The 16,607-nt window shown below is 44.6% G+C and overlaps 1 protein-coding gene across 1 annotated transcript in view; it reads right to left on the bottom strand.

Annotated features, from left to right (window-relative positions):
• kdelr2b (KDEL endoplasmic reticulum protein retention receptor 2b) overlaps positions 1-15,603 on the bottom strand; it is a 28,546-nt gene extending 12,943 nt beyond the window's left edge. Inside the window, exons 1-2 of the mRNA XM_028814194.2 lie at positions 15,211-15,603; positions 1,632-1,732 (exon numbers count right to left, since the gene is read on the bottom strand). Of these exons, the coding sequence (XP_028670027.2) occupies positions 1,632-1,732; positions 15,211-15,301 (192 nt within the window). The 5' untranslated portion in view covers positions 15,302-15,603. The remainder of the gene's footprint in view (positions 1-1,631; positions 1,733-15,210) is intronic.
• Positions 15,604-16,607: the final 1,004 nt, after the last annotated feature.

The following is a 16,607-nucleotide window of genomic DNA, read 5'->3' as shown; positions in this document are numbered from 1 at the left end:
CAAATGATCTCAAATCTGCCTTCCAGACCAATATTTTGGATCAGAAGAACCGAGTGGTACTCCTGCCCAGTCTGGCCTGCTCACCAAGAGCCCAAGGCTTTCAGGCTCCTTCCAACTGGATCTGCTTACATGCAAATCCCAACAGGGCTGGCACACCACTTGTGGTCAACACCCACACCCTATCTGCCCAGAGCAGGCCTAATCATCTCATCCTCAAAGTCTGAACTAGTAAGAGACCCACGTGATACATTGTAGATTTATATTGGAAGTAATGGATTTTCCCCAGATATCCTCACAACTATATGGCAAGTCTTCCTGCCTCTATGGTGGACTCTAATTTTAGCTATTTCTGGCTGTTCCTATTTTTTGGGGGAAGTGGGGTACCCCATGGTGCATGCCATCTAGTGGGGACATTTAACACCAAATCCAAGGAGGTATTCGGTACCCCAGAGGATTCTGGGTATTAACAGCAGGCTACGTCTTCATTACTATGTTTTGATTTAATAATCCAGACAGTCTCATTTTTCATCCACACCAGCCCAGTGTTTTTAAAAACCCTGACAAAAGCAGACTTCCCAAAATGCTTTCAAGAAGAGTATGTTACTGAAAATAAACACTCAGCATTGCAATATGGATGGATGAAAACTGAGCTGTGAGAATAGGACTCTAATTGTGTTCAGTTTGGTTCGTGGCGATTACACGACACTGCTCAATACAACACCTTACTGTCTGCCTGGACACCTTTAGCAGAAGACGATTGCGGAGACAAGAGGATTTGCTTTCATGCGGCTTGTTTACAGATTAAGAAGAAGATAAAACAACATCTAAATTACATTTTGTACAGTCTGAATGCTGCATATGTGCTGTAGGTACCAGGAAGGAAGGAAGAAAGGAAAGACTGGCATCATGGCCAGGGCTAAGGAAGGAGTCTTTGCACGGCCAGGAGGCCATAATGAATGGACTGGGTGAATAGGCTTTCCGGAAGAAGTTCATTCCCCCACACGACAGGAGGCAGTGTTCCTCAGAGCTGAACCCAATCGAGGTACCCACACGGTGGCATGGATTTGGGAGTCTTTGGGGACCACCAGAGGGTGCCAACTCCCCATTAGCAAGGGGTGAGTCTAGGACTGCCCAAGGAGAGCAGAAGCAAGTTTGAAAGCTTGCTGCCACACTTCAAGTCAGTCTCGTGAGGCAGTGGGCAATGCGATCTTGGAGAAGAATTGTGTATGGTGGATTTGGCTGGTGTTCATATGGAGGAGATGCTACTTTTGACAAATAAAATCATTTATTAGAACCTGGAATTGTGTTGGGCATTCCTGTGTCTGTGGTTAGGGGTTTAGTGGCACCCCCTTGTGGTCACATTGGGAAAAAGGGAAATTTACCAGTCACTACAGTTTTGTCAAAAATCTCAGTGTGGGCAGCATAACCATCTATTCAAGGAGACTTCACCTTTCCATTTCTATCAATTCACGCATGCCCAGTATAGGTGGGTGGCTAGACCATATGCGTTTTCAGTTGTTCTAGCATTGGGAGAGCGCTATTACTGACAGAGTTTATGTTTAAAAACACCATTTTTAAATGAAAACATGGCATGTAGCTCAAGAAAACAGTGGGGACGCGGAGGAAGTTACCTTCATACTAGTGTTGTAGAGGGAAATGAAAGAGGTGACGAGATCCAAATAGCGGGTAGTGAACACCAGTGCAAAAAGGACCTGGCTCTTCCCAGAAATGCCTGCAAAAAGACAGAAAATAAATAGAAATAAATATAAATACATAAATGGCACACCCCAGTTCCACCCACCCCAAAATGTTGCACACACACACACACACACAATAGCTTAGCAGTCTGGGTACTTCATACAACTATGGATTTCGACACTGATAACTCAGTGTGGTTCTTGGCCAGTAGGGGACTTCTATTGCTTTCCAAACCAACATATTTATTGTGTTAAGAGAGAAGAAACACCAGGTATATAATCAGAAGGTCACTCCCTGTCACATTTTTATTTATTTAGTATATACACAACCACACACACACACACATATATATATATATCCACCCATTATTCAACCTGCTGTATCCTAATACTGGGTCATGGGGGTCAGCTGGAGCTAATCCCAGGGCGCAAGGCAGGAAACAAACCCTGGGCAGGGCGCCAGCCCACCGCAGGGCGCGCGCACACACACATGAAGCACACACACGGGACAATTTAGAACCACCAATGCACCTAACCTGCATGTCTTTGGACTGTGGGAGAAAACCCACACAGACACTGGGAGAACATGCAAACTCCACGCAGGGAGGACCCGGGAAGCGACCCCGGGTCTCCTAACTGCGAGGCAGCAGCGCTACCCACTGCGCCACCCATTATTAAATATTATACACATACACACACGTAGTACTGTTTAAAATGAGACACAGCCCACTTTTTTTTGTTTCCCAGACTCTTCAGATATCGGAGCACAAACATCACGTATTCACAGAATCAAGCAGACGTCACGTCCTCCACGACTACAAGTCGCGTTAGCTCAGTCTTGCCAACTGAAGCTGCTGATCAACAACCCAAAATCATTGGCTTTATCTGCGTTCTATTTACCTCAGAAGTTGGAGTTTGGAATGATGACACACCCAAGCTGACCAAGTTCCAGTGAAACGTTTGGGGGGAAAAAAAAAAAAACACAATATGGAAACCTCCAAGAAAACCTTTGTTGTGCTTGCTCTTTTGGAATACAGACAACTGCTGAAAATGTTGATACAGGGCTCGCAAAATCGCTAGCTTGACGTCCCGGGGCTATTGTGTCTTCCAGTCGGGCTACCAAAATCTATCTCAGCCCTGCCCGTCGGGCTATCATAGGAAGGAAAAATATATGTCAATGCTTTTGCATTCTTTCGCAAATGTAGCTTGTTTTTTACTTTCACTTTGCGATCGCGCAAACTGTGTATAGAGAGCGGCAGTACTGATAGGTCAGTGACGGATTAATTGCGCACCAATTCCTCTGACATCGTCTTATCACTCATTAGTTTACTATTCAAACGTGACAAGTGAAATCTCCCGCAGCAAGCTTAAACATGTGATAGAGGTTGATTGCGCAGAGAATTTAAAAAATCGCTGACCATTATGTGTGTGTGTGTGTGTGTGTGTGTGTGTGTGTAAAAATAGATGGATTTACGCAGGTATTTTAGTTCAGCTGAGCCAAATAAGACAGGTCAGGGTGAAGAAGGGACAGCCAAAGAAAAGCCTACCACAAAGCGGAAAAGTTATGACAAATCAAACTATGAGGCAAAAAGAAAGCCTGACTGATTCATGGTTCATGATTGACTGATTCATGTTCTACACAGTTCTTACAAGTTTATAGAAATTTCTGTTCAATTAGAACCAAATATTTGAGTTGATGATTGTAATTTTTATACAGTTGTTGTAATTTGTGTTTTAACAATTTTTTGATTGTTTTGTTTCCTTTACAATATTACACATTAAAAATAATCTTTTTTTATTCAGGCTACTTAAATTTATTTTGGGCTACCAAAAACTGAAGAGTGCCTGCCCGAAGGGCTACCAGGGATTTTGAAATTTTGTGAGCCCTGTGATGACAATGTATTATGTGTTATTTTGTGCATGCAGGTACATGTCATCAGAAGTTGGACAGAGCTGCGTGTACGACTAATTTAATGAGTCACAAATGGACATAAGTGCTAATAAACACTGTAGCTTTCACTTATGTTGATGAGTGCTGTAGCCATCTTGGATTTTAAGGTCAGAGTGGGGAGAGGCTCCCTAGACTTTCTGAGTAGGATATCAAACTTGTTGGGGCATTCTAGTTCAAACTCAAAAATTCGACTTCCCAGTTTAAACAAAAAGCAGCATATGCCACATACAGCGACCCGAGTGCGGACCTTCCAGCACAGTCTGCAAACCTTTTTTTAGTGACAGCCAATCCTGTGCTATGCCAAGGGTCATCAGGCATGGCAAGATCAGCTGTAATCTTTATGCCAGGTGGTCACGGTGTGCAAAAAGCGAGACATCTGACAGACTTGCGTCTCTTCTGTTTGTGAGGTTCCTTTTCCTCTTTTTTGCATTATATACATTGTACTTCTGAATGAGCATTCATTGGCTGTCAGCTTTCATGTGCACAAAGTCCACCTGTAGGACTGAATGGAGAGAAAGAAAAAAAACCTCTGTGATTTTATCAGAGCGAATCGCTGGATATGTCACATGACACGGGTGGCTTCATGGAACACACGGCCATCTGCCTCCAACTCACTAAGATTACATAAAACGAAGGGTATGACTGAAAATCCTGGAAGAGTTGTCAAATTTGACATGGCCTTTACACACACGATTCAGACAGCTCCGACTCTCTGCAGTACTTCAGGCAAACAAAAAACAGGACTTCTTCACCGCCATGTTAGAAGTTCTCCTGTTCGCATGTCATTAGCAACTGGTCTTTCAAGCAGGACATCAATATTCAGAATTAGTAAGTTTACCCTGCACGGAAGGATTTGGAATCGTAAATATTTGGCATGTTTAATATTTGAGGTGTAAAACCGGGAGGGGGGCTCTGAATGGCTTTTGGGTAAAGGCTATGTCACATTAGACGATTTTTCTGGAGATTTTCAGTTGTAGCTTTCGTCACTGTCACGGTGAAATTCTTTCTTGCACGGGCTAATCGACATGCAGCATGTCGTCACTTTCCGCCTCACATTACAGAGGAGTTTAGGACCTGTCTGAAATTGGGAAGACTTTGTGAGATTGTGAGAAAAGTTCAAACTGGACCAAAAATCTGCATGAATTTACGGTAATGTGTGCCTGGCAAAGCAAAAAAAAAACAAGTCAGGGATGGTCATTAGGTAAGCATGTAGGGGGCAGCATTTTCTATCAGTACAGCAAGTGGGGTGAACAGCTAAAGGAGGCTTTGTCAGTTAATGGTGCCGATAGCCCCCTGAGTCTCAATTTAAGAGTTTAGACCGCCCCATTCACCCATTCCTTCCATCCAAATCCACCGAGTATAAAAACCAAGGTATTACTTATGATTACATTTCACCAAAAGGCGTTAGTGTTATGGGGTTAGAAGAAAACAAATATTAGGGGAAAAGCTGGGCATATGGGCAATTCACCCAACCCAACCGGGTGCCAAAAGAATTCACATTAGCCCCCTGACCTCCCCTGTGGTTGTTGCCTTCAGTGTGCATTCTCGGGGGGGGGGGGGGGGGGGGAAGCAGGTTAACATCCAGACAAGCCACACGCTCCGCTCAAATCACACAGGTGCCCTCCTTTTAAGGAATTTCATCAGCTGGTGCCAGCAGGCAATATACTTAAAACCATGACACCCCCACCCTTTAAACAATTGGTTCAACCACCACAAAATAGTAAGCAACTTTAGGCCCCATCATCTCGCCTCCCTGAGCTTTGCCCTTAGAACTTTATTGACGTGGATGCCTCCAACCAATCAGAACGCAGCTTACACTACAGCAGGCTGTCAGGCAGCGTTTCTTGTTCCAACTTGCATGTCCCGAGAGTCTTTGGGACCCCCTGCAGTCCATGAAAGCACACAGGGCTGCTGCAGAGTTAAAATGGTCGTGGCGATTATTCAAAAAAAATTAAAAATTAACTCTAAACACACTCAGGCCGTGCTGTCACAGGACCTCCTCAGATACAAAATGTAGTGGGATGCCTGAAGCGGGGCAGGTTGAGACACAACCCCACCACAATGAAATACCAAACAGGGTGATTTGGCAGATGTTCAAGCAGCCAAGTCAATGCACACCCCAAGTTTATTGGCTACAGTAGGTCCTAACATGTGCCCAACAGCTCAGACCACCCACTCTGCTCCATTAACCCACCTCCACCTAACAAACCAAGTCAAAGACAGCCTGAAAGGCAGAAAGTATAATGGAGTGGACCCCTACTTCACCTACCCTCTCAACATTGGGTGCTTGAGGAGGACATGATAAAAAACGCCCCCTCCCAGAAAACAGACAAGAGATATAGCGGACCCGAGATGAGGTGCACGTCCTTCTTATTAAAGAAAAGCCAAACTCTTTCTAAGAAAAGAATTTAAATTTAGCGAGAATATATTAATGGCAGGTCTTTGCTCTTGTTAAAACATATGAGGAACAACACTGGGCTTCCTTTTGCTTTATTGCCATACGACGTGGGTTTTGGCCATCGGACTTTAATTTTGTGGATTTCTTCTCTGGTGTTTTTTTTTTGGGGAACACAAAAGCCATCTTACTATGCGGGTGTATCCGATTGTATTGTGCGTTACTGCAGGCGTTTTGTTCTCTTAATTAAAACAAAAGTCCATGAGCCAGTTCTCTTAAAGGCAATGTCACATTAGATGACTTTTCCAGCACTTTTGTAGTCGTGGCCTTCATTTACATAATCTTACCTCCCAGAAGGCAGCTCGTCTAATTTGACAAACCCAACGACTGAAATCAACTGATTTGATTTTTTTTTTTTTTTTTTTTTGCTTTGGTCAAAGGGGCAGGCTAGTTGTATATGAGAGTCGAGAACCAATGAGCATCCAGCAGGACAATGCATAGAATGTAGCGATGAGGGATAAGGAACTTGCCGGTTTTGAACCTCACAAACAGAACTGTTTGCTGCCTTACAATACAGTCAAGTCAGTAAGTCGGTCATTTTCAAACCCGCTATATCCTAACATGGGGTCACAGGGGTCTGCAATACAACTTATTTTTGCATAGCCTAAAATCACACAAGTACCACCGCAATGGGCTTTAACAGGCCCTTCCTTTTGATAGCCCCCCAGCCTTGACTCTAAGAAGACAAGGAAAAACTCCCAAAAAACCCTTGTAGGGAAAAAAAATGGAAGAAACATTTGGAAAGACAGACCCCTATCCAGGTAGGGTGGGTGTCAAAAAGAAGGGGGTCAATACAATACAATACACCGAACAGAACACAAGAATCCTCAATACAGTATAAAAATATTACAAGGACAGAGCAGAATTTAACATCATGTAGATGATATCACATAATATGATTTGGATTTGTTTAGAGTCCTGGAGACCTCGGCCATCAAGCTGCCTCCCACCTATTGGCCATTCCACAGCTGAGGCAGTGCTGGACCAGCCAATCCAATGAAAGGACCCCTCTACCCGACGATTCCTGTGATCCTCCATCATGCAGGAGAAAGTAGGGTGAAATGACCCCTTTAATTGGCTAACTAAAATCGATTACAAATGCAAGCTTTCGAGGCAGCTAAGGCCCCTTCATGAAAGGTGTCACACTTCTCCCTACTTTCTCCTGTATCAATCTATGGCTAACACGGTACAACACTCTACTGCTACAGTACGTATTTACCTTAGGCAGGCAAAACAACTTGGCAGGTGGGCCTTGCATTTCACAAACCATAACAGACAAGAAAAAAAGAACTGAAGGGTAGAGTCGGCTGCCGAGCCCACTACAACTGTCAACACTTCATACAGCGCAGGCTCCGTCGGGCCACACTGCAATGGCAGATCGGAACTCAGTCAGTAAATGTGACATGGGCTGTGTTTTGTCTTGGTAGAGTATTATTATTATTATTTTACTCTACTTTGCCCTTTTGTATTATTAATATGTAGCCTTTGTCAGAACGCCTCAAATCTCACAGACTTACCACTCTTTATAAGGTACTGTAACATATAAACTTCTTCCCACCTTTCCTTCTACATCTATAACCTCAGGTAATTAAGTGTAGTAAAAGACAAGCAGGAGTTAAGTTACAATTTAAACAATTATTGGTAATATTCATAAATAATAACAATATGCAAAGGACATTTGAATATTGGCCACCATACAACCTGATAAATGGTGATGTGTAGTTTCAGGCGGCGCACATACTTGTTAGTTACTTAAAATGTCTCTAGTTAAGGCCTCATTGGTGGCCAGCTTTATTCAGCATGCCCGTCTCAATATGGCTGCCGAGCTGCGCTCTTCATTGTGTTGTCCTTTTCAGTTCATGCATCAGTTTGGTGAGAGAGAGAGAGAGAAAATTTATAGGTTTTCTGTCCAACTCCTACAGCCAATAGGACGTCATGATACTTAAAGGCTTCTGATACAAGCCAGTTCCAAACAGCCATACTTCAGACCAATGGGGGACTAGAACACCTTCACACCTGCCCCCCAAACCATATGTTAAGGTAAAGCTTGGCAGTTAGGCAGCCTGGCATTCCTCCTGTTGGGGGGTGGGGGTGGGTGGTCGAGAGAGACTTAAGCAGAGAAACACTTGCCAAACTGGTTTGTGGCACTTGCCCTAAATCCTGTCGTAAAATTCAAACAGACTCAGTCCTGTTGGTGGTGGGGGGGCTTGGTGTAAACATGAATGCTTCTCACTAATGTAACACTAATATTACATGGCTTTGCCTGTGTTACAAGTAAAAACATACAAAATATTTATCAACTTATATGCAAAATCTCACATCACAACAGGCTGCAATTTTCAGTCAACATGGGGCAGCGACAAGATGAAGAACGGATCTGCAAATCTGACATGCCCCACAACTAAAATGTATGAATCAGTCATCAGCTTTGAGCAGGAGTCTCAAAATCATTTGGAGTTTGACACCCCTGCCACTAATGACTGGCCTGTGAAATCCTAGACAGCATCCTGCAGTCACTCAGTTGTGTGCTTAAAATCAGCATCTCCGTGTAGACCAGGAGTTTTGGGGAGCCAGAACTGGCAGGTTTCACCTGGTCCTCGCCAACGGCAACTCACGCCCATCCCATCAAAATGATCACATTGTTTAGGTTAACAATCTCCAAAACTGAACGACCGCTCCTTGTATTCCATCAGTCCATCTGGGGCTGTGGAGTGGAATTCATTAAGAAGATTTCACCTATTGGCCCTCCACAATCACCAGCACTGGTGGTCCTCTCTCTCTCTCTCATTTGGTGAATTTCTGTCTAACTGATATTAGCGGTTAGGCTTTTGTAACCCAAGAGTTGCAACTCACTTGTATTTTGCTCTGCGCTCTTCTATTGCGATGATCAATTTTGTGACCTGGTCCTACTGGAGTTGTTCCCTAACAGCCCCCACCCCCCAAACTGGTATTTACTTGAATAATTTTGCTTACAGAATGTGTAATATTTTTGAGGAAAGTGATGAAGCCTGCCATCTACTGCATACAACACTGCCATTTGTGTCGAGTATCTGAGGTGTGGTTCTGTCAGATTCAGTTTTATTTCAGACACGCCAACTGACTTAACACTAGAATTACCAGAGCCTACGAAAAAACTCGTAGATCCGGCCCACCTTTAATACTCTCTAAGTATCAGCACAAGTACAGACGCAAACCAAGTGTAATCAAGAGTCCCTGGTTTGTTCCCCACTCACTCCTATATTTGCCGTTTTCAGTAGTGAGCTGCTCTTGTTAATATTATACAGTACACACATGCACTTGTGCCGATACTTAGAGAGTCAGATCGGGGGGAGGAGTGATGTTAGAGCACGTGAGCTTATTCAGTGCAGCAGCAACAACACACATGTTGATCTTTTTCTTCTTTCAGTACATGTGCCTTCCCTGTTTATTAATATATCTAGTGACTTCTCTGCCTGTCTGTCTCTCTATTATGCAGTGTTCTGTCTGTCTGTGTGTTATGGATCTTAAAAACAACAGTTATAAGGACAGTTGTTCATGTTAATTGCAGTCTCAATTGTTAAAAAAAAATATTTTAAAAGGAGCATCCCACATGAAAATATAACGATCTCATTAACTGACAGTGCGTACCAATTTATAAATTTTATGTCCGTTTGAGGTTAAAAAGAAAAAAAAAAAAAAAGAAAAAAAGTAACACTTTATCCCCAGCGGGGAATCGAACTCAGGTCTGTGAGGCACGGCAAAGCTGCTGTACTCTGAGAAGCAAATCTTAGCGCGCTACGCCATGGAAACTGTTGCATCATCCTTGAACCTTCTGTGAAAGTGTTTATTTGATCTTTGGAACTCCGGCTTTACACATTCTATAGTTTATGCCTACATTTTGTAACATTACTAAAATATGAAAAAGTTTCTGTTTTAACAATGTGTTTACACAGATTACTGTAGAAACGGAACACACATGAAATGCGTGTATTCCAAATAACGATCTATTATTTCCACTCTAAAACTCCAGTTCAGTCACTCCCAGATAATTAATCAAGGCATGAGCTGGGGGAAGTTTGTGCACGATCTAAGTCGGTGGGGGGAATGGAATAGCCGGCTGGTGGCAGCTTGTCTTTATCAGCACATTTAGAGGACAAAAGATGCTGGCGGAGAGGCGTGAACGGATTTAAGGTGGGCCGGATCTACGAGTTTTTTTGTAGGCTCTGGTAATTCTAGTGTTAACGGCTGCTCTTTTTCACAGTTTGTCAACTTTTTAGGTGATAAAGTGAACTTTGGGATCCGTCTTCCTGGCATTGGCATTACCAGTGCCATGGCCTTAAGTTGTAAGCAGGCTAGGATTGTGTGGTATACCAGCACTGAAAAAAGTACCAAGAAAAACAATTTCTAAAACAGTACGCTACCAGAATTTCTGATTTTTAGTACCAAATGTAAACTTTAGTTGTACTCCTATTCCTCAAGCTGTAGCATGCACAATAGACTATATGGTTTTGGGGGGTTGCTTTGATGCCAATTGGACTCCACAACCCACCAACCCCGTTGCTCTGATGCACTGAATGCCTTCAGAAGGAACCACTCCTTGTATGCGACACAGTATAAAAACCAAGGTACAGTGGACCCTTGACTTACGAACTCAATTCGTTCGCGAGGGCTGGTTGTAACTCAAGTTGGTTGTAAGTCAAGACTATTTTTCCCATAAGAAATAATGGAAATACCCATAATGCGTTCCGAACCTCCCACAGCAACACTTACTTAACTTTTTCATACTAAAAAAGGGTTGTATAATGTGCATAATTTACCAAAACACCAATAATTTTTCTAATGTACTAACCAAAAAGTTATATAAAGTGCCTAGCCTACCAGAAACAACAATTTCATACTGTACTCACCATTTAATTTGACATCTTTGGGTTGCAGGAAGGGAGGAGGAGGAGAATGAAATGGAAGGTGGTTATTGTTTGGAAGGAGCCTCCTTATACAAATCTTTTCTTTGTAAAATTGTCGAGATGGTGGATTTCGACATGCTGTACATATTAGAGAGATCGGTCACACGAACACCACTCTCATATTTCTGCACAATTTCCTTCTTCGTTTCGATTGTGATCGCTTTCTTTACCTTCGTTACCTTCGCTTCCTTCCTTAGCAATTATCGAAATAAATTATATAAATCACTGCACTGATCGAAATTACGTCCACAAATACATGTATCTGGGCTCTGACTGACACTTACAAACGCTCTCGGCTGTTTGTTTACAATCGCACAAGCGGATACACGTGACCGCATTCGGGTCGTAACGCAAGATGTTGGTCGTAAATCAAAACAAAAATTTTGGTCGTATATCAAGGGTCGACTGTATTACTTATGATAACATTTCACAAAAAAAGGCATCAGTGATATGGGGTTAGAAGAAAACAAATATTAGGGGAAAAGCAAGTTATGTGGTGGGCATATGGGCAAGTCACCCTACCCAACTGGGTGCCAAAACAATTCATATTAGCCCCCCGACCACCCCTGTGGTTGTTGCCTTCCGTGTGCATTCTCGGTGGGGAGCAGGGTAACATCCAGGTAAGCCTCCTGCTCAGCTCAAATAACGCAGGTGCCCACCTTTTAAGGAACTTCATCAGCTGGTGCCAGCAGGCAATATACGTAAAACCATGATGCCCCCACCCCTTTAAACAATTAGTTCAATCACCCAAAATAGTAGCAGACTTTAGGCCCCGTCATCTCACCTCCCTGAGCTTTGCCCTCACAACTTTGATAACGTGGATGGATCCAACCAATCAGAACGCAGCTTACACTACAGCAGGCTGTCAGGCAGGAGTGATTTCCTTCTGAAGGCATTCAGTGCATCAAAGAAACAAGGTTGGTGGGTTGTGGAGTCTACTTGGCATCAAAGCTACCCCCCCAAACCATATAGTCTATTGTGCATGCTACAGCTTGAGGAATAGGACGACACCAGGGATGCTGGAGTAGTGGATGGGGGTATACGGAGTTGTCAGCCCCCCCAAAACTTCCCACCCCAACCCAAGATGTGAAAGCTGTTATTAATATTCATGTCAAATTTTTGGTGCTGATCCAATACTAAACCAGGCAGAGTCCTCCAACTTCAACACGGGTGGGGCTGCAAACCCTGAAACAGTGGTCCTCATGGGTCATAATGACTACAGATTTTTGTTCCAATCTGACTGTTTTATTGGTTTCTAATTACAGATCTAATTTAATGTTATAGCGCTGTCAATTCTGCCATGTCAGCTCATTCTTATATTGTAGACCCCCCATCCCATTCCAAAGAGATCATCCAACCAATCAGCGGGCTGAAGTGATTAAGTAAATCTCAATTCTTCACTTATCTGTCTCCAGTTGAACTCCAAATTATGTCACTGTGGCAGTACTCAAAGTGTTTTGGACCGAGGACTACTTTGCTAAAGTCAAAACGAACAGCAGACCTCTTGTGTTTGACAGTCACCTGTTGACTTATTTCTGTATCCCCTTTCCAAAATGTATTTTACGAAAAGTATTTATTTGTAAGACTCAAATCCAGCTTTTTTTAAAGGTTCAGACTTGCCACCCGCTAGCACTGATAAACGCCATGCTGCTGGTGATGCTAAGGACTGCCTTGACCACACGTTGGCTCTCCAAGTTGAGCAGCAATAGGCGCTTTCCAACCGCAGGACCCACCATGTGTATTTTTCAAAACAGGAACTACTGTGGGTGGGGCCTGGGCGATGAATTGTGTCGATATGGTTGACCACAAGCACTGGTGCCATCTTATAAATCAACAGTTTGGACTTGGATAGCCACACTTCGCACCACATCACTATCCAAAGCCGCCTCCTTGGTGTGCCACATCAAAGCAACAACCTCTTCCATGAAGTTCCGATTGCCCATTGTGAGCGACCAACACTGGCACATCACTCTTCATAGCCACCTCATACACCACACTGAAGCACTGAGTGGGTTGGGGGTCCACGTGAAGTCCCAAACACAGCTAACTTCACGCTGCACTACTCTTCATGTCACATATCTGATATAGAGGTTAGACGAAAGTGGCCAAGGACCTCCAGTGACCCAGGGCCTGCATCATACTGCATATTTTCCTTGTCTGATGGCTTTCTAAAGTATGTGAACCTGATGACTGCCAGCTTGTGGACCACTTGACTCACACTTGGTGACCACCATGAGAACCACCCTTTTATTAAAATAAATGAATACGCACTAATGTGCGCATGGAAACATGTTAGATTGAGAATTCCTTTATCAATGGCATCTTATTGCTAAAATAAGGGGCAATAAAACTGTAAATGCAGCTGTTCAAGGGTGGTTAGACAATGAAAATGAAGCCTGTACTGACTTGAGCAATAAGTGCTTCAACAGCAATAACTGACTTCTCCTTAACCAAACAAATCGGATTGGAACAAAAACCTGCAGCTATTACTGCCCTCCAGGACTGACTGGGCAGACCCCCTGCTATCGAGGATAAATAAGATGTTAAGGAATCCCTAAAATGAGGAGAATCCATCAAAAAACAGAAAGTCTATTACTTTTTCCTCATTGGCTTGGGGGTCTCCATGACATTTACGATGGGTGGATAACCAGCCAATGCTTTGATGACTTAAAACGGAGGCCCCAGATTAAAATCACGGAACTGGGTCTCCAAACGCCTGCCACAATTCACTCTGTGCCATGCCATGCCGAATGTGGCAGCAAACGCGACCCCCAGTCCTCGTCGCCTGTCTGCATGCGTGTAAATGAAGCTGCCACGTCACAGCCGGCGAGCTACAACTCAGCTCTTCCACATCATCAGCACACGGTCCGCACCCTGGGGCGCAGCACAAAGCCCGGACCTGTCGCGGCAGCCAGTCTCATCTTTGCACTTTGAACCCTACAGCCCCCGGACTGGACAGGTCGAGCGCTCAGGTGGTCCCAACGCGTGTCGTGTGGCATTTCGAGGGATCAAAACGTGGATTGGGACTCCGGACGCAAATGCTGACACGCACTTCCTCTAATCCCGCGGCTGCGTTCGCCAATGGCCACTCGAAATATTCTCGCCGCCGCATTCCGATACTTTCCTTCAAGACCACTTTCAGAGTGACCACCACTATGCACAGTCTCACTTACGGATTCTTCCCACCGTTAAATTTCCCTTACGACTCCTAATAACTGCATTTTTGACTGATCACTCCGCGATTGCATCCCATCACACACGCTTCCACCTAGCCATGCATGCACTTTGCCTAAACGAACATTCAAAAATGATAGGCAGCAATTGAACAATAAAGTGCAAGCGAAGTTTCGGGAATGAAAAGTGACTGCAGGACCATAAGCCCCCTAAAAACGAGAAGTATAAGTGGCACTTATTCCCAGCCTAAGCACGCCATCTTCACGCTTGCTGCCCTTTGAACATTCCAAGATCCCACACGTGAGACAAAATAACTTTAAAGTGGGATCTTGCACTATACCGCATTAACGATTGGGGTTGACACTTAGGTGTGTGTCTAGGAGTACAGCTACTGCGTTCGGGGGCGAAGAGCAACGCGTCTGCACAAATGATAGCAGAGCTGACTTGATAAGGAGGCTCACGACATAAACACTGGTGTTCCCCTCCCAGACAATACGGGGAGTACAGTTTACCAAATTCCAATTGCCCCCCATAGACTCCGTTTTTTCCAGTTACAGAGCATCTTACAGGTTTGTACTTCAAACAAGCGTCTCGAACACCAGGAGATAAAACAAGGCTGCGCAAGTCAAAAGACCCCCGGCGGTGACAAAACAACACGTCCGGTGGGCAATTATAGCTCCCTGCGATTACATATAGTAACAATAATAATAAGAAAAACTTCTTCACACCACTAAGAAAGTGTGAACCCGGGCCTTGGCAGCAGCGGAGGGCACCTTGGCGCTCACGAAAGCTGCCATCAGTTTACAGCGTCTTTCCAAGTAATAGCACTAAAAGAAAAGAAAAAAACAGGTCGACATGCAATATTCCTGCAAAAGGCCAGCCGTAGCTCGAAGAACTGGGCGCCGGGCACGCTAACGCCGTCTCCGGGCCCGAAGGCGGCGGCCCTCCCGTTTCAACGCACACCCTCACCACGGAAGCAGCGGGCCCTACCTGCACACGACCTGCTCTTCCAGATCTTCAGCAGCAGGATGATGATGGCCGCAAGGTGCGAGAGATCGCCGGTGAGCCTGAAGACGTTCATGCTGCCGGGTGGTTGAAGCGGGGAACTCAAGTCACTGGGTCGGCGGCTCCAGATGAGGAGGGCAGAAAACAACGATCAGCGCCTCTCGGCTTCTTTCTCTCTGTGTCACACCGCGCGGTGTTTGCGAGGCTTCTTCTTCACCGCGACTGATGGCGGGCTGTCGGACTGCGACTTGGTGCGGCGACTCAAGCTGTGTCTTCTTGCAAGCGAGCAGCTTACAGGCTGGAAAAATGGCGAGAAGCAGCTACGTGGCCCGGGGACGTGGCCAACGACGCCAGCGCTCAAGGCAGGCCGGGAAAGCCGCGAAGACAACCCCTTAAAGGAGGGGGGGACAGTGAGCTTCGCGCCGCTGTTTGGCTGGCCCGCTTCCGTAGCTTTCCCCGCCCACAATGATTCCCCGCCCCTTTCAGCCAGGTGGGTGGGGCTCAGTCGGAATATTGAGTGCGTGTCACGAGCGCGTTAGGCCAATAGAGCAGTTCAGGATTTGAATATGAGAGACAGGCGAGCGCGGCAGGAAAACCCGAGCCTGTCTACCAGTTTTAAATTTATATAGTGCCTTTTCAGTGACGGCACCGGGCTCTAGGCCAGGACAGATCATCTATTAAAGAGATATGTTATAGGATAGATAGCAACTTTACGGACTGAAATACAACGCCACGAAATTAATATAATAAAAATCACTCATCCTATAGGAAGGAGAATGACTGTTCTGATTAATAATCCGATATCAATTTTCAGCAAAAGAGCGATGCAGAAACATTCCCAAAAGTCACAATACATTGTCCTGGTTTCTGCATCGAGACATATTTAATTAAATATAATTCATTAGCAGGGGTTGATTTAGGGGTTAAAGGAAGTTCCACTGAAGAGTAGCTGAGCCTTGAACAGGCAATGCACAAGAAGTGCAAGTATTGGGAGAGCCTGCCGGAGGGGACATCAAAGATTTGGAGTGAAACGGAGAGAGGGATAGTGTATGATATGCCAAAGCTTGAAATGATATTTGATAACTCTCTCTAAAGGTAAGTATCGAGGACGAGGCAGGGCACCCGGAGGAGACCCACGCGGGTATGCAGACTCTGCACAGGGAACATCCGGGATACGAACTGTCGTCTGCGCATTGCAAGGCTGCTGCACTAGAGGATGTACATTTGAAATAATGTACTGCGATTTTGTCTAATTTCTCATTTGAAGTACTTATCTTTCGTGTTAAAGACAAACATAAACGTTTTAATGTCTTACATAGTATTTTTTATTACTTTTTCCAAACTGAATTCGAAGCATTCTCAATTCAAAAACACATTAGGAT

This window comes from Erpetoichthys calabaricus, chromosome 11, assembly GCF_900747795.2.
Source record: "Erpetoichthys calabaricus chromosome 11, fErpCal1.3, whole genome shotgun sequence".
Taxonomy (NCBI): Eukaryota; Metazoa; Chordata; class Cladistia; order Polypteriformes; family Polypteridae; genus Erpetoichthys; species Erpetoichthys calabaricus.
This window is presented reverse-complemented; position numbering and strand designations above follow the sequence as displayed.